This window comes from Acomys minous (genome assembly GCF_964271855.1).
Source record: "Acomys minous genome assembly, chromosome: 3".
Taxonomy (NCBI): Eukaryota; Metazoa; Chordata; class Mammalia; order Rodentia; family Muridae; genus Acomys; species Acomys minous.
The window spans coordinates 56,421,732-56,443,212 of NC_140485.1; the positions used below are offsets into that span (position 1 = coordinate 56,421,732).

Genomic DNA, 21,481 nt, shown 5'->3' on the forward strand with positions numbered 1-21,481 from the left:
CACAGAAGTTTTGTGTTAGAGTATTTTACAGGCTTAGAGTCCAGACCCTCCCAGGGGCTATCTCCTGACTGGTCAGCCAGATTTCCTCCTGTTGGACCTGAATAGTCTGTTTTAGGGCCCCAGAATGTATAGTTATACCCTGACACAGAGAGTTTTCTAGGTTCTGGGTTCAAAACCTGTGAGCCCTAATCATACTTGGAAAAGGAAAAATAGGCGTGAGTGTAGGAAAGAATACAAGAAAGATGAGAGAAAGTGTGGGGGGGGGGGAGGGAGGGAGGAGGGGGTTACAGGGAAGTAGTTACCTGAGGCTTCAGTACTGAGTTCTCCAACTCTGAGCTTCAGGACAAGTCTACAGTGTTAGTGAGTGCATGAGTAATTATTATGGGCGTACAAAGTGTGAACCTGATTCTCACTACCAGAAGGAATGGGGCTGGTTAGAGAGGAACACGGAGTGGGAACTGAACACCCGTGGATTTCTGTCCTGGCCTAAAGCGGCTCAAGTCCCTTCAGAATTCTATAGCTGCTTGTCCAAACGAGCACCTGTCTGGTCCCAAAACAGATCCAGGGAGCCTTGACCTGAATTCAGAGCCCCTCTGGGGGAACCCTGGCCCTGCTGTGAGGAACTGAACCTTCTTCCAAGGTCTCTACTCAGCTCTGGTCACCTGTAGAAGGTCACCACACCTCAGGGTCATGGAGGCTATGACGTCACAGGTCGACCAAGAAAACGAAAGCCAGAGACCATGGAGGCTCCAGCTCCAATGCCAAGAAAACAAATGCCTGGAAGAAGCGCTCCTCACTTCTGAGGACTGTCAGGCGAACCGACAGTTGTGGGTGCCCACAGAGCCTGCCCTGGCCCTGTGTGAAGGCAGAGAGGTACAGAAGCAAGGAGAGATCCGGCAAAGAGGAGGCGAGAGTACTGAGGAGGACTGGGAAGCCACCAGGGAGGAAACAAAGCAGCCAAGGCGCATGTGGTGGGTGGGGGTGGGGGTAGCAAGGAACATTCTCTGGTATTGTTAGTGCTGGTTCATTTGACAAGAGCCCCATGGCCCCTGTAGCCACTAGGCCACAGCCAAGTTCTGGCTTTTCTCAGTGTCTAGAGAGAGAGATACAGTATCTAGGGCTAGCAGGAAGAGCAGGCCAGGCAGCCCCGTCACCAGTCTGGGGAAAGAGCTGGAGCGATACAGGAGCTCTGATCCAACAAGTGAGACAGTCGTGCTCAGAGGTCAGATTGCTCAAAGCTGGAGTCACAGGTGCAAGGACAGCCCAGCCAAGCAGAGTCAGAGTCCTTTCAAGCCTTGCTCCTCTTCCCCCATCCCAGGAAAGCAGAGCCAGCCTGGGATGGTACCTGAGAGAAGGCTGAGTTGACAGGAGAGAGCAAAGCCAGGGGGCTGCCCGAGAGACAGGCAGTGGGGGCAGGACGGGGGGGGGGGCGGTCAGTGAGCGCAAACATACTTGAGGTCAGCAGAGTGGGCAGCCATGAGGTTTCTTAGGCTCTTGTCAGCAAGAGGGCAACCAGAGAGGCTGAAAGAGAAGAGATGGGTTATGGGGTGAGCCAGAGGAGAGCGGAGGAGATGAGGAGGAAACCACACCCCCCAGCAACATACAAGCGCACACACGTGTGCACACACACGCAAGCACACACAGCACTGGAGCCAGACCAGAGGAGCAGGGCACAAACCTGCGGTGGGAGGCATAGTTCCCGGTGATATGGCCACTGCCGTCACAGCCGGGGGTGGGGCAGCTGGACAAAGGAAAAAGAGCATCAGAACAGAGGGTCGTGTGCACCTGCAGGCCCTTCCCCCAGAACAAGTCACCCAAGGGCGGAGGTGGGGGGCCATCCTCAGATCACAGCTCTCGCCTCTGGGACTGGAAATTTCTCCTACACAACTTAACTCAAGAAGGAAAAGAACCTTGAAGGTGCCTCTGAAGCATGGGTGCTGAGTGTGCACGTGTGTGTTACACATGTGTGCTCATGAACGTGTGGGTAGGGTACTCCTCCCTTCTCCAGCTCCTAAAACAGAGTGAGAACATTCGCCCAGTCACCCTGGAAGGGCCCGGTAGTGCAGAAGGAAGAAACTAGTGGGATACAGTATAAGGAAAAGAGGGGCCGTGTGTCCTCTGAGCACAGATAAGGGTTAGATCAACAGCAGAAAAGGTGCTGTGCATGACGTTGATAGCCTTTCAGGAGCATGTGCCAGCTGCCAGAGGTTGATGACAGGCTCTGCCTGTTCCACTCTGAGGGCCAGCCATTGAAGAGTTGGTGTCTGTGAGCCTCTCTGCCCATGACTACAGTAACCATCTTGCCTTGTTCTGTTGACTGTGGGCTGCACCCGAGGAGCTTCCTGGTCCTCAGTCGCTTTCAGAGAGTTGTGTTTATAGCCAGCTCAGTGCAGAGCTGAGAGAAAACCACCCCTGTGAACTGCCTGGATGTAGGCAGTTGCTGAGTACTGGGGCAGGGCTGCTTCCCCAGGACTCCTGGGGAGCCAGACTTCTCAGACGTCACTTACGTGAGAAGCTCCCTCTTTATGTCCTTGGCGAGAAACTTCAGCTTAAAGTTGGTCAGGGTGACCTCCCCTGGGTATTTCCGCTCCTCGAAATTCTCTTCTAATACCTCCTGATCATCTGCCTCAGAGGAAGCAAAGGAGTGTGCTGCTGGCTCTGACTGAAGGGAAAACGAAAACAAAAACAAAAACAGAACAGAGAATGCTTTAACAACGCCAGATTGTCCAACCTCGTGGGAAACACAGAGGGATCCTTCAATAGTATCCACAGAGGTTTTACCTTATGAAGGAGGAAGACCTAGCTACCCCGAGACAGAAGACCACTGTGAGGGTCAGGACACTGGGCCTTGGCTCATCTCCACCAGACTACCACAGAGTGAACAGCTGGGTGCAGTGTTCCTTAGGGCTCACCTATCAGCAGGTACTAAAGACGGTTGCTTTGAGGTTATCTCAAAGATGAGCTGACTTAACACACTAGTAGCTTAATGAGACCCCGGTCCACAGCAGGATGCCTTGATCGGATCAGACCCTTAATAAGCACCACTAACTGAGTCCAGGGCCTGGGAGTATTTTCTCACTACCCACAGCCTCAGGGGTGTGGTACAGGGAGTGAGGAGCAACAGTTCTTCCATTGAAGGCCAAAGGGTGGGGGTGAGGAGGGGGTCCCACAGCCTTAGAATAATAGCTTCTAGCAAAATAAGTCCATGAGATTTTACATTCCAGAGATGTGCCAGCTTGTTAATGGGCTTCAACAGGCTGTTCGGACGCTGCATCTGAAAAGATGCAGCCCTTCAGGAAGAGAAACCTGTGACCCTGCATCCCACAGGGCAGCTCTGGCGAGCCAGCCTGCGGTGGCTGTGATGGTTCCTGTCAGTAAACAAGGCCCAAGGCTCCAGGATAGTGATCTGTCTGCCTAAACAATTGGACACAGGTCCTCAGAAGAACACACTTGAGAGAATTCTTCAGGGTCAGTGAAACCAGAAAGTAGAGGCCCTGGACAAAAGGGGCTCAGGGTACCCGTGATATCAAGGCAGTTGCTGTCAAAATTGGTAAGCCACTGGGCAGGACTGATGGGAGGGTGTGAGTAACCCAGTGCAGAGAGGCGTGGGGGGGGGCGGGGAGGATGGTAAAGGCCTGATCTAGAGCTTTGGGGATGAAACATGACTAGGAAGGCTGAGGAGAGGAAGGATTTGGGGACAATTGGCTCTACAATCTGCAGGCAGAGTACGGGGCATGCCTCGGCAGGATGACCTCACACATTTTACACGCAGGTGTGTAGACCAACAGGAAAGGGACTGCTCCAACTCAGACTCTGATGTCAACGTACTGCCTCTCTCCCCGGTCAGATGTGGTCTTGGGGACCCAGGTCACCGCCCACCACCAGGATCCCATGTCCAAGGCCCTTGTTTCAAGAGTTCCTCAGCCCTGCTCCAGGGGACCAGGCATCAAAACCACTGTGTTTGTTGAAATATGTTGGGGTGGGGGGAGGGAGCGAGGCAGCCTGGGAAGCCATTGACAAAAGGCTCGCTAAAACAAGAAAGCGAGCTTTCTCCAAATCATCCCCCAGAAGATAGACATATCCCTCTCCTCTTTGGAAAAATCTACACTGTTGCTACCCACTAAACTCTGCTAAGGTGAAGAGACCTCTTTATGGGACAAGACTGCGCACATCAACGCAGGAGAAACCCTTGCTGGAGGCTGTGGCCTGAGTTTAAGAATCCTGTGTGAGAAGGATTCTATATAGAGGCCCTATATGAACTTCTCAGGGAACAGACATTTAAGAAGTAAGCAGTATCCGCAGGCCCCGAAAGCTTACGTATTCAGGCTACACACAGGGCCCTGGCACCCACCTCCTCAGGCTCTTCTTCTCGAAGCCGACTAGGTTTGGTGTAGTCTAGGGGACGGGCCCACTCATCCTGGCGGGAGGCCTGGCTGGACTGGGGCGAGGTCATGGAGCTGCTGGGGGCACTGGCACTGCTCTGGCGCTGAGAGACATCAGGAGACTTGACACCCGGGCTGCTGCTGCAGCTGCTACTGCTGGGGAAAGCGTTTTCCCGCTTGCGGTGTTTATGCATGCTCAGGTCCAGAGTTCCGTTTTCATCAACCTCAATGTCCACAGCCTGCAAACGTGAGGATTAAGAATACTCGTCAGAAGTAAATAAATAAATAAATAAATAATTTTAAAAAGTAAATAAATAAAAATAAAAATAATGAAAAAGAATACTGGTCAGAGGACCCGGCCCGTTCCTTGAGAATGTCTTCTGATCAGAACACTCACTCTCACTGAGAGGAGAGAACCAGTGCCTCACCCTGACCTCACACCTCTCCTCTACAGACTAGGAGGCCGGCCCCTTGAGACCATGGCAAGCTTTAGTGAGAACAGGTCCTTGACCCCCATAAGACATGTCAGTCACTACTAACCCCCAGAGAAGCATACAGGGGCACAATAGGAGCCTGGCCTTGATCCGCACAGCATATCAACTCTTTTCATTGCCACGTACCTTCCATTTTGGATTATCTGAGCCATTACTAAAGGGTCAAAATGTAACAAAACATGATCAGCTAAGTGCTAGAGAGATGTCTCCGTGGTCATGGACTACTCTTGCAGAGGGCCAGGTTTAACTCAGTTCCCAGCACCAACATCAAACATCTCACTACAGCCTATAACCCCAGGTGCAGGTGCTCTGGCATAAATAAATAAAACACAGATATTTTCAAATAAACATCAATTAGCTCCCAGTTCCTCTTGGCACCAGCCATAGCCTTACTGCAAATTTCTCGGTATAGGCGGTACCCCATTCTTCTCAACCCAAAGGAGGGCACACTCACCTTGCTAGGAAGGTCCTGTGGCTTTGTGCTGAGGTTCTCTGGCATCTCCCAGCATCGAGTGGAGAGGTTCAAGATGGCTGTCGCAGCCATGTGTGCAGCCTCGGCATCATGAGAGTAGTCGAAGCCTACAGAAGACAAAGCACTGTTGTTATAAAACCACTGGAAGGTGGGACTGACTGTACCCGGAGGAGGTGACTTTGGTAAAAGCTGGATGCTAAGAGGGAACAACCCAGACTAATATAGACTTAGACAGATGGGGAGAGAGAGCTAGGGGTCAGGGCACAGCACCCCCACATTATCACACACTCCTCCAGCACTGAAAAGGCATCCCATTTCTGACCTGACCAACATTTGGCAGAAATAACAAAACTCTATGAAATATACCCTTAACAAACTTGGTCATTCCAAACTAGCAAATAACGGGGGGGGGGGGGGGGGGGGGGGGAAGGAAACTTTGTCCATCAACAAATAATTCTGTAAATAGGATATATATTTGCAATGCTACACACACACAGAAAAAATTGTGTCATCGTATCGAAAGATAGGCTGTGTTTTTGCTGATGTTGTGCCCTCAGTAATTATTGCTTCCTTAACAAAGCAGCATGGCCGTAAGTAAGGTACCATAGCTTCAGGCTTAATGCTATTCTTTAGTGATTATGCTGCAGCTTTAAAATCACTCTCAGCCAGGCATGGTGGCGCACACCTTTAATCTCAGCACTTGGGAGGCAGAGGCAAGTGGATCGCTGTGAGTTCAAGGCCAGCCTGGTCTACAAAGTGAGTCCAGGATAGCCAAGGCTACACAGAAAAACCCTGTCTTGAAAAACCAAAAAATAAAATAACAAAATAAAATCACTCTCAGAAGTGATATTGTGAAGAAACCACTGGTATTTCCAGAAAGATCCAGACAAGTGAAAAACTCCTTTCAAGGCCCTTCTCAGCCATCACAGCTTCTAAGCAGGTGTGTGTGCTTGGGAGACATTTGAGGATGACCAGCAGAGTCTGCTGGAGCTCAAAAAAGACTCATCCCAGGGGCTACTAACCCTCAGACCTGTAATCCTAACAAGCTAGAAACTTGTCCTTGCCATCTGTAGAGCTGGCAAGATCAGCTGGAAGATCTCTGGTAATTTTCTATCTGGCATGCATTTCCAAGGCTGACCGCAAAGAAGTTCAGTAAGTGGCAAGAAGAGGCAGGGTTGATTATTCTAGAACATTTCCAAGAATTACTTTCATCAGTGTAACTGCCCTTAAAATGTGCTGCTAATGTCACAGAAAATACCATTTCCAGTAAGATGGTCCCCATTCAGGAAACTGAGAAGCTTCCTGCCACGGTACCATCCTGTCCTGTTGTACCCTCCTTAAAGGTAATGCTGGAAGTGGACACCCCAGGACAAACCACATTAGTGAAGTGATTCTTAAGGCACTGGACATAAACACCATTAACAGACCCAGGACTTTTCTTCACAAATAATTAGGAAGCACATAAAGGCTCAAAGCAGGTAAGATACGAGCCCTAAGGATGCCACAACTGTCCCACTGGGGCAGCTGAAGAGAGTGTGAGGGCTCAGCCCCACACACTATCCCTCCTAGCTCCCAAGAGAATCCCTCTCCCACTGCCCCTCTCAGGAGCAACGTGAGAAAAGGGACATTAAACGATTCTCCCCAACTTACATTGGAAGGCTTTGGGTGAGGTTTCGCTGGTCTGAATCTTTGGGGCAAGCATACGTTTGCCAAACACCTGAGCATCAAAACTTGCGTAGTCGAAGGTGACTTTGGAGAACTTCTCCAGTTCCTTGGCCAAGTTGGCCCTGGGCGTGGTTGGAGCCACATTGGGTCGGTAGCTCCCGTAAGGAGGAACCTCAAGTTGCTTCACAAAGCACATGGGCCTGGGGTGTGAGACAGAGGTGCAGAGCCTGTGAGGGTGGGACCCAAAGATCCCATGCTACCTCTCTCCCGCCCTCCAAAGGCCCAAGCCTGGACTTGATACAGCCAGGTGATAAGGAAAAGCCCAGGGAGATACACACATACCCAAAAGCCTGCCCCTAACGTTGGGTCAGAATTCTGCCTCCCAGGAGTAAAGACCCTGGGATAGGCCTATAATCAGTATAAATAATTGCCTATAAGGAAGAAACAATAGACCTGAAAGAAATTATAATGTGTTCTCACGCTAGTAGTATGTCAAAGTAGCTAGCCTGAACTTCCTCCACAATGTAAGAGAGCAAATTTCCAAGAGCTTTAACTACACAACCAGTGAGTTTCTGAGCAGGATGCCTCTGAGGTGGAGAGGACACAGAAAAGGGAAGAGAGAGCCAGTAAATGCCCCAGCCTGCCTTGCTCCTGTCTGGAATAAGCAATGACCTCAGTGATCAGCGGTACTTGGCAACGACTGACTCTCAGTGAGGACCTCTTAAGGTCCTGTAAAGATCACATAACAGCGGTGGTGGGATGTGACCTGCCCTGGAAAAATCTAGTCTGGACACTCGCTCAGCAACTTCTGGAGAAGTCACAAGAGCAAGATCGTCTGATACCAACAAGGATTTGTTTAATTTGACTTCTACGTTGGTGCCGATCATTGGTGAAAGGATCAACTGACAAGAAGCTGGAAGGAGTAACAAATAAGATGGACAACAATGTCCACGAATGGGACACAGCACTGCACAGAGCAGAAAAATAAGTTGCCAGACCCCTAGGCTGTGGTCTGTGGTGACAAACCTACTAAGGGACCCCTTGGAGTAGGCCAGGGAATGACCAGGGCATGCCACTTCCAAGGATAGCAGCCGAGAAGGAACACAGTGGTCAGGGGTCCTGCCAAGAGGCCATAGTGCCGTGTCAGCCAGTGACGGGCTTTGCTGAGTACGTGGTCCTGTCTCCCACACTGCATGTGCGAAGAAAAACATGGAACAGGAGTCCAAAGACTAGGGAGAAGGGGCTGTGAGTTCTATATTCTCAGGGAAACGGAGTGAAGACCAAAGGTGGCAGCGTACTCTCAGGCGATGACTCAAATGGACCCCCAGCCCCGGAAGGGGACTGTAGTTGACTTCAAATGCATCTTTGTTCCGTCAGAAGGCATCTCAATGATAGCATGCACACACATGCATTAGAACACATTTGTAAACTTACTCATATGGGTGTGCACATATAAAAGGCAGGCACAGGCAGGCATGCTGCTGTCTCAGATGCCTCATACCCACAAGCAGCAGCAGTCATGGAAGCAAGGCCTGTGCCCTCCTTTCCTCTGCCACAGGACAGGATCTACACTGGGGTGGGGGAAATCTAAGGACAACCAGGTGCTCCTTGTAGAGTGAAGGCCTCAACTGGTGCAGTCTGCCACACCAGCTCCACACACTAAGCCTGAATAATTTCACTGACCATATCAGATGCCTTAGGAGAAAGAAAGGCAGAGCACACTGTGGCTAAGGCTAGGCAGCTGTCTGCACCTCAGACGAGGCTCTTTGAGTGTGAGAGAAGCATCCTGTGTGCCAAGAGGCACGTGTATACCACACAGCCCCAACGCGGACGTCCCTGCAGACGCTTAGGAGGCAGCCCTTCGGCCTTGCTGCTCATCTCACCCACCTGAGGATCCGATCTGAATTGGAGTTATTTTTGGGAGGATCTCCTGTCTGCAGTTGCTGCTTCTCATGGGATTTGGCTAGTTTTTCGGCTGCAGCTATGGGACATCCGGACAAACTAGAGGAAGGAAAAGGAGAGGCATTTGAGCCTTTTTTTTTTTTTTTTCTCCCCAGGACGTGTCTGTCCCAGGTTGCCAACTATGTGGTCCTGGGAACGACATCATTCAGACGCAAGAGCTCTAGGTGCCTAAAGCCCGGGCAAGTAACACACACGTCATTTCTACAGTTCACATCGCCCCTCCAGCGCTGTTCTCAACCCACAGAGGACAAACTTCTCAGGCCATTTCTATTTGGGATAATTCACAGATGGAGAAATATACCCTAAAGTTCTGCAAACTGTGAGCAAAGGGTCCTTCCACATGGATAGGTGCCAGACTCAGCCCTCCTTCCTCCTTCTCTCCCTCTCTCTCTCTCTCTCTCTCTCCCTCCCTCCCTCCCTCCCTCTCCCTCCCTCCCTCCCTCCCTCCCTCCCTCTCTCTCTCTCCCTCCCTCCCTCCCTCCCTCCCTCCCTCTCCCTCCCTCCCTCCCTCCCTCCCTCCCTCCCTCCCTCCCTCTCTCTCTCTCTCTCTCTCTCTCTCTCTCTCTCTCTCCTCCCTCCTCTCCCTCCTCTCCAGTGCCTGGGCTGGATTCTAGAACCATGTCTACATCGTGTTCTGTAGAATAACTCAGGGAAACCAGAGGCTATATTAAGACCACAACCTGGTTACTGTCCCTGAAGCACACTAGCCCTTCTCAGGATCCACTGTGAGCTCAGTACCAGCTCCCGGGCCAGCACATCTCTAGGGAACTCGGCCTCTTTTCCAACAAAATGCCCTCTAAAGCTTATGTATTCCTCCCAGTTAAGTAACCACTGCAGCCTAGACAGAACCCGTCACGCCTGTAACACGCTTGGTGGGGTATGATCCCCTCTTGGATAAGAAGATGAGCCAACAAATAAATCTGTACAATAGCCTGAAATCCCATGTCCACCTGATCTCAGCACCCCCTCAGAGTAACTCTAGGCATCCTTGTTCATGTCCACGGTTGTCCTTCCGTCTGTGAGCAAGAGCTGGTATGCAAGGACAGGCGTGGTGGCACACGCCTTTAATCCCAGCACTTCAGAGGCAGAGGCAGATAGATCTCTGTGAGTTCAAGGCCGGCCTGGTCTACACAGAGAAACCTGTCTCAAAAACAAAAAACAAACAAACAAACAAACAGAGCTAGTATAGAGGCTTTCTGAAAACAGGCAAGACACAAAGCCTCCACTTTCTCTCATCACAGCTGTATCAGACTTCTCACGTGATCACGTAAGTTCACACGGTACTTGAAGCAACACCAGAGAATGCCACACACACACACACACACACACACACACACACACCCCACTCAGCTGCTACCTGCCAAAGCATGGAGCTGTATGTATGTTCAGATCCCATGTCAAATAAGGGCTCATGGCCCAGGCAAGGACACACTCTACCAGCCAGCCCTAATTTCCTACCATGTCCCAGCTCAGTGCGCTACCTTCTGTGGGTGTTGCGGTTGCTGTTCACGTGGCCTTGGCCGGTACATCCGGGAGTGGGGCACTTCAGCACATTTTCATGCATGGCCAAGACTGTAAGAGAACCGGGGACAACACATAATGAGGGCGGCCCGAGAGAGGTGCAGGGGTCCTGCGTAAAGGCTGCAGCTGTGCAAGCGGAGTGCCACGGCACTCTGAGCCTAAGGAAACTCAGTCAGGCGTGTCCTTCCCACTTGGACCCTGCCTCCCAGAGAAGAAACTAGACTCTCCTTTCTTTCTGACTCACGACTCTAAACTTAATTTTCATAGTTTCTGCTTCTAGCTAAGACTAAGGACAGACATCCATCCACGTCCTAAGCTTTTCGAACAAAGAGGCAACTGTGGGAAGGCCTCCACTTGCCCAGCTCAGTGACGACAGACACCCCCTCCCACAGTCTGTATTTGTTTATAGTCTTCCAACGCAGGCTGGTGCCTATAGGTGGACACTTGAGCAGACTGTCCCCTGCCTTACACCATAGAACTCTGAACTTTAGCCTTTGGGCTAACCCTGCATGGAGCTACTCACTCTCTGGAGGGATTCTATCCTTGTGGGGACAGCCAGACAGGCTGCGGTGATGAGGGTACAACCCAGTGACATGGCCAGTGCCATCACAGCCAGGTGTCGGACACTTGATTTCACGCTTCTCCACCCTGGAAGGATCTAAAACACATAGGGACATATTATGCAAAGCCAGGAGACTGGGAAGGGGGAGGTAGGAACAGTTCCTGGCTCCACTTTTAGTGATCCAAGAAAGGCAGAGGCTGGCAGTGAGGCAGCTCTAGAAAAGCTGCTCCAGAGCCCAGGGAATGTCCCTTCCACCCCACACAGCAGGATGGGACACTAGCTGGAGCCTTGCAAGAAAAGTATCTATCAATACCCCCTGAGAAAAGGCATCCTTGAGACTTGACAAAGTGAAGGAGACACAGGCCACGTGACATAGCTAAAGCTGTATTGCTATTAAACACCTGAGCAGAAATTTAAACGCCAAACTTCAGTTGCCAACCTCATCTTGGCAGGCCCGAGTTGGCTAGTAAGCGTGGCGATCAGAAGGAAATGGAGGGCCTTCATGATGCCTCAGGGAAATCTATTTTTGAGAGGCCATGGTGGAGCCAGAAATCCAGCAGAAAGAAGGCCTGCCCCACCTTTCCGGGCTAAGTGTAGGAAGCCAGATTTCTACAATCCAGGCAAGTAGTGATATCCTAGGGGACTCAACCCTACGCCCAACACCTGCCTCGGCCCCAACAGTCCTGCTGTCTGTCCCTCTGTGTGTTAACATGCGTATGGTCCCATAACCTAAAGGCACTGTCTAGTGTCCTGTACATCTAACCCTGAGTTGCACCTGGCCCCTAATGTTTACCCAAAGGTGAAAGGTCCTTGGTGATAGCAGGCATCAGTGCCCCACCAAAGCCTCGTCTTTTCTAAGGACCCAAGGTCTGACAAGCTCAAGCCCCCATACCTATTCTGAATCTGTCTCACCTTCAACCTATACATTCTAGGTACCATTGGCCTCAAGGCCCAAACTTGGAGATACTGACTTAACTCTGCCCCTTCAGGTGGCTACCCTAATCTGACTCACCCTTAAGGGCCACCCTCCATGTCTACTTCACCCAGAAAACATGTTCCCAACCAATCTGTTCTCTTATCTTACCTCACACACGAGTAGTCTCAGAAAGTGTGTTCTCGTGTCTCCAACAAATCTCTGGTGAATTCTCACTCCTGTAATTTTCTTACTGTGGTCTGTCTTCCCATGACCCAAGTGTACCTCCCAGAGCTCCCTACGTATATGTCCTATGCCTTCTTGGCTCCTGACTCCAGTGTCTGATTTGCCCTACTCACCCTACCCTTGCTTTGTCTCTCTGTCTCTCTGCTTCTCTGTTTCTTCTCTGTCTATCTGTCTCTGTCTCTGTCTGTGTCTCTGTGTCTCTGTGTCTCTGTGTCTCTGTGTCTCTGTGTCTCTGTGTCTCTGTGTCTCTGTCTGTCTGTCTGTCTGTCTGTCTGTCTCTCTCTCTCTCTCTCTCTCTCTCTCTCTGCCCCCTTCCTAGCAGATAACCCTTCTTGGAAGCAGGCTGTGGAAGGGCCCAGAGTTTGATCCACAGAAGAAAGTTTTCCTGGGACAGGGAAAGAAGAGGCTGAAGTCAGGACCGCTGCCTGATCTTAGAGTAGAGGCATCAGGCCTAGAGAAAGCTAGGGTAGCTCAAACCTGGCCTACCCAAGGCCTGACCTTCTATCACTGTGAGGCTGACTCTCTGGGAAGAAGCTCCATGCACCTGTTCTGAGCCAAGGAGACACTTGAGATGAGCAGATTGCAAGCGGCACATGGCCAGCCTGCCCTGCAGATTTAGCGCCCACGTCAGCATTATGGCTATACCATTTGCTCAGAGTCCACCCTTAGCTCTGGCTTCCAGTTTCCAGCCTTCTCCACTATTAGCAGCCCAGACCAAAAACTAGCCCAGCCTGACCGCCCTCTTCTAGACATCAGCTCCTCAGTGAAGCCATGTGGTTCTGTCCCTAAGTCCAGACTTTAGTGACAAATCCAAGTAGAACGTAGAGCCAGCAACAGGCTGTGACCTTCAGGGGAGCAAGGGAGAGATGACTCAACTCAGCTTGACAGTCCCAACTCCATAGAGAAATGCTGAGGCTGACCAAAAATGGCCTCAAAAACAGCTCTCAAAGGTTCTGTCACTGGACAATCCCTGCTGCAGGTTTAGGCCAGAGTGGCAGGATGGTGACTAAGTGGCACAGCAGTTATCAGCCTTCCTGTCTTTCTTTTCCTCTCCTACCCGGCCCATTCACACACACACCTCAGCTCCACGTGTCTCTACAGAGCACCCTACCTGAGACAGTATGAGCCCATGTCCTCTGTCCTCGACCCGAGCTCTGAGGTTATCTGTCCTAGATTGCTTCCAATTTTCTTTCCACCCCAACCTATAAAAGGTTATAAGCTATGGCTTCCTGGGACCGTTCACTGATGACTTCAGTGACCTTCTCGACATCCTCTGGCTGTATAAAGAGGTCCTCGTCACTGGTGGCCCTTGCTGCAGGCTCATCCCGAAGCCTATGTTTCTCCCCAGCCTCCATCTGCACCCTCAGGAAGGGTAATGGGACAACAGGGTGGGTGATCAGAGCAGGCCACTTTAGCCTACCTTTACTATAGCAGCTCTTCCTCACCACGTCCAAGGGCTTTGCCACCTTCCCTGGCTCTCCTGGGCCCACGTGGCCCTGCTCGGCAGATGGGCAGCCAGGCTCACAGACAGCTCGCACCTGCTCGGCCTTCAGGGCGATGGCCTGCTCTAGAAGGCCCAGGTTCCCACGGGTCATCACGTCATACATCTCTGATTCGTCGGTGACTGCTGACTTCTGGGAGTGTGCATCCTCATCCTTGTCATCATCAGAACGCACCTCCACAATGACTGAGTACTCAGGCTTGGAACCAGACAGCTCTGGGCCTCGGAACTCAGAGGAAGCCTTCTGGGCAGAGGTATGGGAGGTGTCTTCCCCAAAGATCATATTTGGAGCTGCTTCCTCTTCTTCCTCTTCCTCCTCTTCCTCCTCCTCTTCTTCCTCTTCCTCCTCCTCCTCCTCTTCTTCCTCTTCCTCCTCCTCCTCTACCTCTTCTCCCTCTTCCTCCTCCTCCTCTTCCTCTTCTTCTTCATCATCGTCCTCTCCCTCCTCCTCACGACCTAGTGCCCCTTTCTGCTTACTCGACTGTTCACTAACCATATCCTCCAGAGACTCGGGGCATGGCTCCTGGGAACGTTCGCTGGTGACTTCAACGACCTCCTCGACATCCTCTGGCTGCAGAAAGAGGTCCTCCTTTTCACCCTCATCACTGGTGGCCCTCACCGCAGCTTCACCCTGAAGCTGATGAACAACAGTGGAGCCCAACTTAGCTACTGAGACCGAGTCTTCCTGCACAAGGCTCTCCTCAGCAATCTGGCCCAGATTTAGGAGGGACGTGGCAATGATACCCTGGTAGCTGCTGTAGCCGCCCTTGGAGAAGCCAGAAGGGCTTATGGTGGGGTTGGATCCAAAATGGGGCTTGAGGAGGCTTTTTCCTGCATAAAACAAAAATCATCGTGGGGGCTAGAAGAGAACACGGGGGGGGGGAGGGGGCACAGGGGGGGGGAGTACGGGGGTGGGGGTGGGGCGATGTCTCCAAGCCTCTGCTCTCAACAGTAGCCAGCCCTCCACCTAGCACCATCTGCCCACCCTCAACACTACAGCCCAGGAAACATGGGGATGAAGCACAAGCTATCCTGTCAGCCTTCCACCTAGATCCAGGAAACATGGAGAATCTACTCTAGCTGGATTACTTTGATGGTTTTCTATCCATGCTCATCTTTCGTCATTTATTTTCTCAAGTCAGATATATCTGCATTTTATATGATGGGACTTAAAGAAAAAAATCCGATGAAAAGCCATCTCATAATTGAAAAGCTCTTACATTTTGAAAGGACACGAATTTAAGTCTTTTAAACACAGCAACAGATCTTTTCACTACATGCTGGTCCCGTGGAACTCATAAACCAGTGTTCTCAGCACCAGCAGGAGCTAACCCTGCCACATAGCACCCCAAGAGGCACGTCAGTGGGGGTCTTTTCTACATGGAACACAAGCTCACTGTATTCCATGGGCCATGTGCTCACTTGAGTCCCAAGAAGGAAACCAGTGAGGGCTCAGCACAGATTGTTTCAAATATATGGTAAAACTATCTCAAGTGTTCAAAGTCAGCTGATCCCAGAAGGCTGGGAAGTCAGCAGACTCTGAGCTGCCTTCTTCCTCTCCTGGCTTCTATGAGCAGCCTCCCTTCAGAGGGCTGATTCATCCTAAGGTGAGGTATTTCCTCAGTACCAGCCTTTGGTGTCTGAGAAAAAAAGTAGATCCAGCACTGTCAACTCTCAAGAGCCAGGCAGGATGGGGCTCTATCTAAGAGCCTCTCACAGACAGAGGCACATCAGCTGTCTTTGTTTCTCATGCACATGTAGACATGCCTCCAAATCAAACTTCTGAGAGCGCATGAAAGTGCAAGGTCCATGTACAGATCCCACTTTCCCATTTCTCCCCTGCACACAGTGTTCACACACACTACAGTGCCTCACTCCCGCCCCCATCGTGGGCAGGCCCCTTTTCAAGGAAGCTGCACATGTCAGGACAAGACATTCCTTGTTTTCAAGTCAGCTTTCCACACTGAGCTGAGCTTCCCCCGCCCCATCCCCCTCCCAGGCTGCAATTCTCCAGGGCCACACTAAGCAGCCTGTATTCAAAAGAAAAGAGCAACATAGTACCTTCAGCTGTCTGCGGGTGATGAATCTCCTCCTGTCCTGACATCTCAGCCTCAGCCTCCTCCAGGGTTCCTTCTGATTCATCTGAAACAGAGGCCTCCTTCACTTCAGCATCCTCGCTGCCATCGCTGTCCATGCGGTAGCCCTCATCCAGAGCCAGCCTCAAAGGGTGTGACTTCCTCTTGGATACCAGGTGTTCAGCCTCAGCATCCTCCAGCTTTCTCTTCTTGGCCAGAGGGCAACTCTGCAAGCTGAAAGGGAGGACAGATGATGCCAACAGCCAGGCCAGCTCCCTGAGACACCCAGGAGGAGGCCATTCTCAGAGTCCTTCCTTCTGCAGCCATTCTCAGCTGGAAGCCTCAAATGCTAATGTATTTAAATTTTTACATCTAATGACACACTTCTAAAAGTTCCCGATTGTGTTTTAAATTGCATTACCGTGCTCCAAGCCCAGACTGTTACCCTCTAGGCCACTCCTCAGACCGAAACCCCATCCCACATGTACCCCAAGATTGTTTCAGCCCATCTCCTGGGCCCTTTGCTTCTCCACACCTATACCCATCCAGGAATGTGACGCTACAGCCCCCTGGGAAACTTAGCTGACCATAGGGAATGACTGTTCTGACAACTGTAGCTTACATTCTCATGAGCACAAAGCCTGCTTTAAGCTCTGCCATACAGATATACCTAAGACCCAAAAATAGTTGCTCTGGAAAAACAAAGGTGCCGAGGACAGGGAGCCTAGCACCCCTGCTCAGGGCAGGCTCCTGGCCAGGCTCACCTTGGTGAAGACACCAGAGGAACACAACCCAGTGGGAGGACATTAGGGCTTAGAAGGGTCGCAGACAAAGCAAAGTTTTTAATCCACAAAAGAACCCCTATCTGGGAAGAGAACCCCAAACCTCCTTCCTGGGAGCCTTTGATGTTATTCACTGGCAGGCATCTTACCTTCTATGTCTAGAGTACTTGCCCCGGACGTGTCCTGAGCCAGTACATCCTGGGGTAGGACAGCTGGAGGAAAAAACAGAAGAGGTCACCTTGGGCATCAGAACCAAATGGTTCATCTTAAGATGGACACTGGCAGTTTGCTTAAAAATTAGTGAAATAACTCAGCCCATTTAAACTATCTAGTTATAACTTTATGAATATGTTTAATTAAAGATCTGTACACACAAGATTAAAGCATCTACTGGGTGGGTTAATTTTTCCCACAGCAGACATTCTACTAGCTTCCACCAGGCTTTCATGGGGCTTGGGATGCAATTATCCTCTCTACAGGGGCCTCATGGCTTGCCTGATGCAAGTCCAGAGCACAGAGATTGGATTTCTCCATGTCCATCACTGGTGTTGTGATGCCTCAGCATCTGGGGCTATCTATAGTCTGCCCTCTCTTTCTATAAAGATTGGGCTGCAACCAGGAAGGGATCTGTGCAGCCCAAGTCAGAGCCACAGCTTGTGGGAGGGACCCTGTTCTGGTACCCATAGCCTGGTGTAGGTCTCCACTTCCACACGGGAAAGGAAGCAGCTGGAAGAATGCACTAAGAGGCACCCGTCCTGCCTGGTACAAAACGTGTTGGATATGCTGAGGTTAGTCCCTGGCCCATCCAACAACTGGTTAAGTTCAAGAGGATGGATGTGAGACTCTCAAAAGTACATCACCTTCAGCTGTCAACATTAACAAACCGGTGAAAACTTCCAAACATGAGCACTAGCTCTGACCACACAGCCCAGCCAAGGGGTCTGTCTATAGGAATACTCAGGTTAGAACAGCTGTAGGGGCACGCGAGGGTCCATCACTGCTCAGAGCTCTGTGGGTGCAAGAAGCTGCCACTAATTCATGGTACTGTGGACCAGTGATGGCCTGTGAAAGGGGACATCAGACCTCAGCCCCTTGTCGGGGAACCAAACCTGCCAGAAAGCAAAGACAAAAGAACCCATTTCTAGCAGAACTGGTATCGTAGACCTGAGTGTCTGTCTAGGATCAGTACTGGTTCTCCTAAAATATGTCCCATCTTCTCAAAGTCTGCAAAGCAAGGCAGATGGGGAGTGGCTCTTTGACCTAAGGAAAGGCCACCCCACCTCTGTCCAGATACCCTGGATAGTTTCCAGAAGGAAATAGTAGGAAGGTGTTTTATCAAATTTCTTCTTCAAATGGGAAATCCTTTCTACCCATGGACAGCCTATTGTAAAATCCAGGTTCACAATTGCTTTCACTCCCTCAGGAAGTAGCTTGGAGACTTTTCACAAACAGTTCCTTGTTACTGGGATTTGAAGCTGAGGTCGCAACTAGTCAATTAATCACTTAGTTCATCAGGCAATTAGGCCACAGCTGCTGTGGAGGCCTGTGGGGGACTGGCACTGTCCCCGTGTCACTGTACCAGGTAACTCTGCCTCCCTGCTCAGTAAAGTACAGAAACTGTCACTAGCCAGGTAAGTCTGCACCACCCAGCTCTGAGCCTAAGTGCATGAAACTAGCAAGGCCATCTGGTCAGAAATTAGAAACTCCTTAGACACAGGGACAGGTAACATCGAGCAAAGTGACATGAGATCCAGCCAGGGCCTCCAGATACTGTAATGGGAGCAGACATCACTGTCGAGCCTCCCAGGGTAATCTGTGAGCACCCAGGAGCACCCAGGAGTGCACACTAGCATGAAACCCTGCTTATAAGAACATGTGAATAGAGCCGGGCGTGGTGGTGCACACCTTTAATCCCAGCACTCGGGAGGCAGAGGCCGGCGGATCGCTGTGAGTTCGAGGCCAGCCTGGTCTACAAAGTGAGTCCAGGACAGCCAAGACTACACAGAGAGACCCTGTCTCGAAAAAAAACAAAAAAAACAAAAAAAACAAAAAACAAAAAGAACATGTGAATAGCTGGGCACGGTAGTGCGTGCTTGCAGGTTCACTCGCAGGCAGAGGCAGCTGGATCTCTGCAGGTTTGAGCACACAGGAGTACTTACAGCTCACTGAGGATTCGTGTGCATTATCTGGTAATGCCTCCAAACTCCTAGGGTTGGACATAAGTGGGTGACTGACAAGGACGCCAGGCCTCCTGAGTCTGCTCTACATAGTAGGAGTAAAGCCAAAGCCAGAGTGATCCTTCCTCTAACACTTGATGCCATGTGTGCTAATAAGGTTGTAGGTGTTCATGTGTGCTCTTAGGCATTTACAGGAGTCGCTAGGCAAACAGATACCTGTGTGTGCTCATAAACACTCAAAAGCAAAGTCCCTGGATCACTCAGTCTGCTCTTGGATCCCACGTAACTGAAGCCAGGATCAGAGACACAGTGGAGATAGAGGAGCTAAAAAGCCAAGGGATGGCTGCTGGCCTCCTCTCAATAGGCATCTTGGATGTGGCTCTGAAGGGTCCAAACACAAGCCACAGGCAGCATCTAGGACCCCAATTTTGGGGAGAGTCCAAATCCCAGGTCAGAGCACCACATTCTGACTACTCCCCTTTTAAAGGGATTGACTCCCTTCCACTGCGGTGGGTGATAGGGGTCTTGTACTCACCTGGCCTCTGGGAAGAAGCTGGCTATGGCTCAAAGAGGAAGGACCCCAGATGAAGAAAGGTGAGCTGCAGGGCACACTTAGGGCAACCCTCACCAGCCTACTGATGTGGCTCTAAGATATTGATCCCAGCTCCTGCCTCAGCAGAAACTCTCTGTAATGGATGTTGAACTCCACCAAAATACAAACTGGCGTGTGTGTCAGTTCCTCCAAGGATGCTAAAGAAAAACCATTAAATCTATTTCTTCTCCTAGGAGCTAGGGTTAAATTCAGGACACAGGAAAATTTACAGAGGGCCAAGAGGCCTCACTAGGTCTTTCTTGTTCCAGCCTGAGCTCCTCAGCTAATCTTGTAACAATCACCCTTCAGCCTCCCAGAAGAACAAATATCATTTCCAGAGCTCTGCCTAAGCTATGGGGTAGCCCAAGGCTGAGTGTCCTGCAAGAGAGTAGCCATCAGCCAGGAAGAGTCCCACAAGCAGGGTCCCTGCACTCAAATGAGTTTACCTAACATCATGATTTGCACATACATATAATATTCTTCTCCCAAGCCCTTTGTGAGTCAAGGTCTCAGTTCTGGCACCCTACAGTGTGAGCCCCACCCAAACAGACAGACGTCTTGCTTGCTTATCAGATCAGAGCAACACTGTCCTGGTAAAGAGTCCCTTGGAGAAGAAAAAGGGCATGTGCCAGTGAGAAACAGATAATAGCACATCCAGACATGGCGTCACGCACAGTTAATCACGGCCCTTGGGAAGCAGGGACAAGTGGATCTCTGTGATTTGGGGGCCATTATGGTCTATATAGGAAGCTCCAGGCCATCCAGAACACACAATGAGACTCTGTCTCAAAAAACAGAGATGGCCCCACCATAGCCCATGTACAATCAGCCAAAGTGAGCTATGCATACCATAGATCATCCGCCACATGGCTCTGTGGACAGAAAACACACAATGTCACACTACATGCTTCACCGTTCACCAGCCAATGGCACTGTCTGCAAAAATTCCCCAATGGAAACTTGTGGTTTGAGGACCGTGGGGAAAGGCCAGATTTCAGTGGGGAACAATATGAGGGTCACCTGTGGTAGGGACAATCTAGAGCTAAGGAAGAGCATAGGTGGATTGCACACAGCAAGATATGGCACAGGGGAAAGTTGTTTCCTTGTAGAAAACAAGAGTTTGTGGGAAATTTTATAACAACTCCAAGGTTACAGGCAAGGAGATGGTGAGCGGTGCTCATGCACACAGGGTTACTCTCTTACCTGAGGTCTGCAGCTGCGGTCTCTGAGGGTCCTGGGCAAGATAAAGAGAGAAACAAATACACACACATAGCACTTAGACTTTCAGAAGAATGTTTCCCGAAAACTATAAACCTAATGATTAAGACAGCTGAGATCTTTCCAAGGACAAGATGCCACCCTTTCCTGACCTACAAGGGCCTCCCCTGAGGTTAGTAGAGAGAGCAACCCCGCTTCCAGCTTGCTCTAGGACCCCTACACACACACACACACACACACACACACACACACACACACACACACACCAGAGTTTTCAGAGAAGACCTGATAGTCTCTCCACCCTCAGGCTCAGGGTATCATCTCTCTCTAATCGCAGATAGATGTCAGCTTTTGGCAGGAGATACTACCTACCGGACCAAGTTGGACAAAGACCAGGACCAACGGAGACGTGGCCTGTCACAATGACGGGCACTAGCTACAAGATACGCAGGAGTCCAACCACACTAGGCAGCTCTCACATATTTTCAAAACTCTTGGATACTCTGTGAAGCCCAACAGGAAGCTCCAAGTGAAAGAGTTGGGGTGGGGTGGGGGGGCAGTGGGAGTGGCCAAGCAAGTAAGGCTCAGTTTTAATAAACAGAGCCTAGCCCCTCCCCTGCACCCACTGTCAAGTCCGCTCAACAGCCTCCAAAATACCCAGCAGCACCCATGGTGATGTCTGGGAAGAAAGGGGACACTAACCAAAGGCCAGGAGTGGCCAAAGGACTGGTACCTCTCCTTTCCAAGTTAGGCAGCCTCCTGACTGGGCTTTGCTATTCCTATTCCTGCGCTGGTTCCCACATTTCTGCCTGAGGGAAGTCGGTATGAGCCGAAAAGGACTTCAGGAAACCCTTAAATAGTGCACTGAGGAACAGTTGAAGAGCCCTGAAGTTCCAGGAGCCTAGGATGGACCAAAGGC

At 50.8% G+C, this 21,481-nt stretch overlaps 1 protein-coding gene across 5 annotated transcripts in view; it reads right to left on the reverse strand.

Moving 5' to 3' along the window:
• Positions 1–21,481, reverse strand: part of MYT1 (myelin transcription factor 1) — a 63,829-nt gene that overhangs the window by 15,791 nt on the left and 26,557 nt on the right. For 2 of the 5 annotated variants that reach the window (XM_084774360.1, XM_084774361.1), the window contains exons 4-16: positions 20,548–20,578; positions 16,725–16,787; positions 15,780–16,027; positions 13,638–14,549; positions 11,020–11,154; positions 10,457–10,547; positions 8,901–9,014; positions 6,999–7,213; positions 5,331–5,455; positions 4,352–4,621; positions 2,508–2,662; positions 1,679–1,741; positions 1,453–1,521 (exon numbers count right to left, since the gene is read on the reverse strand). In XM_084774360.1, the coding sequence (XP_084630486.1) occupies positions 1,453–1,521; positions 1,679–1,741; positions 2,508–2,662; positions 4,352–4,621; positions 5,331–5,455; positions 6,999–7,213; positions 8,901–9,014; positions 10,457–10,547; positions 11,020–11,154; positions 13,638–14,549; positions 15,780–16,027; positions 16,725–16,787; positions 20,548–20,578 (2,491 nt within the window). Of the gene's footprint in view, positions 1–1,452; positions 1,522–1,678; positions 1,742–2,507; positions 2,663–4,351; positions 4,622–5,330; positions 5,456–6,998; positions 7,214–8,900; positions 9,015–10,456; positions 10,548–11,019; positions 11,155–13,637; positions 14,550–15,779; positions 16,028–16,724; positions 16,788–20,547; positions 20,579–21,481 lie in introns of those variants that run through there. The other 3 variants (XM_084774363.1, XM_084774362.1, XM_084774364.1) reach the window with 3 other exon arrangements.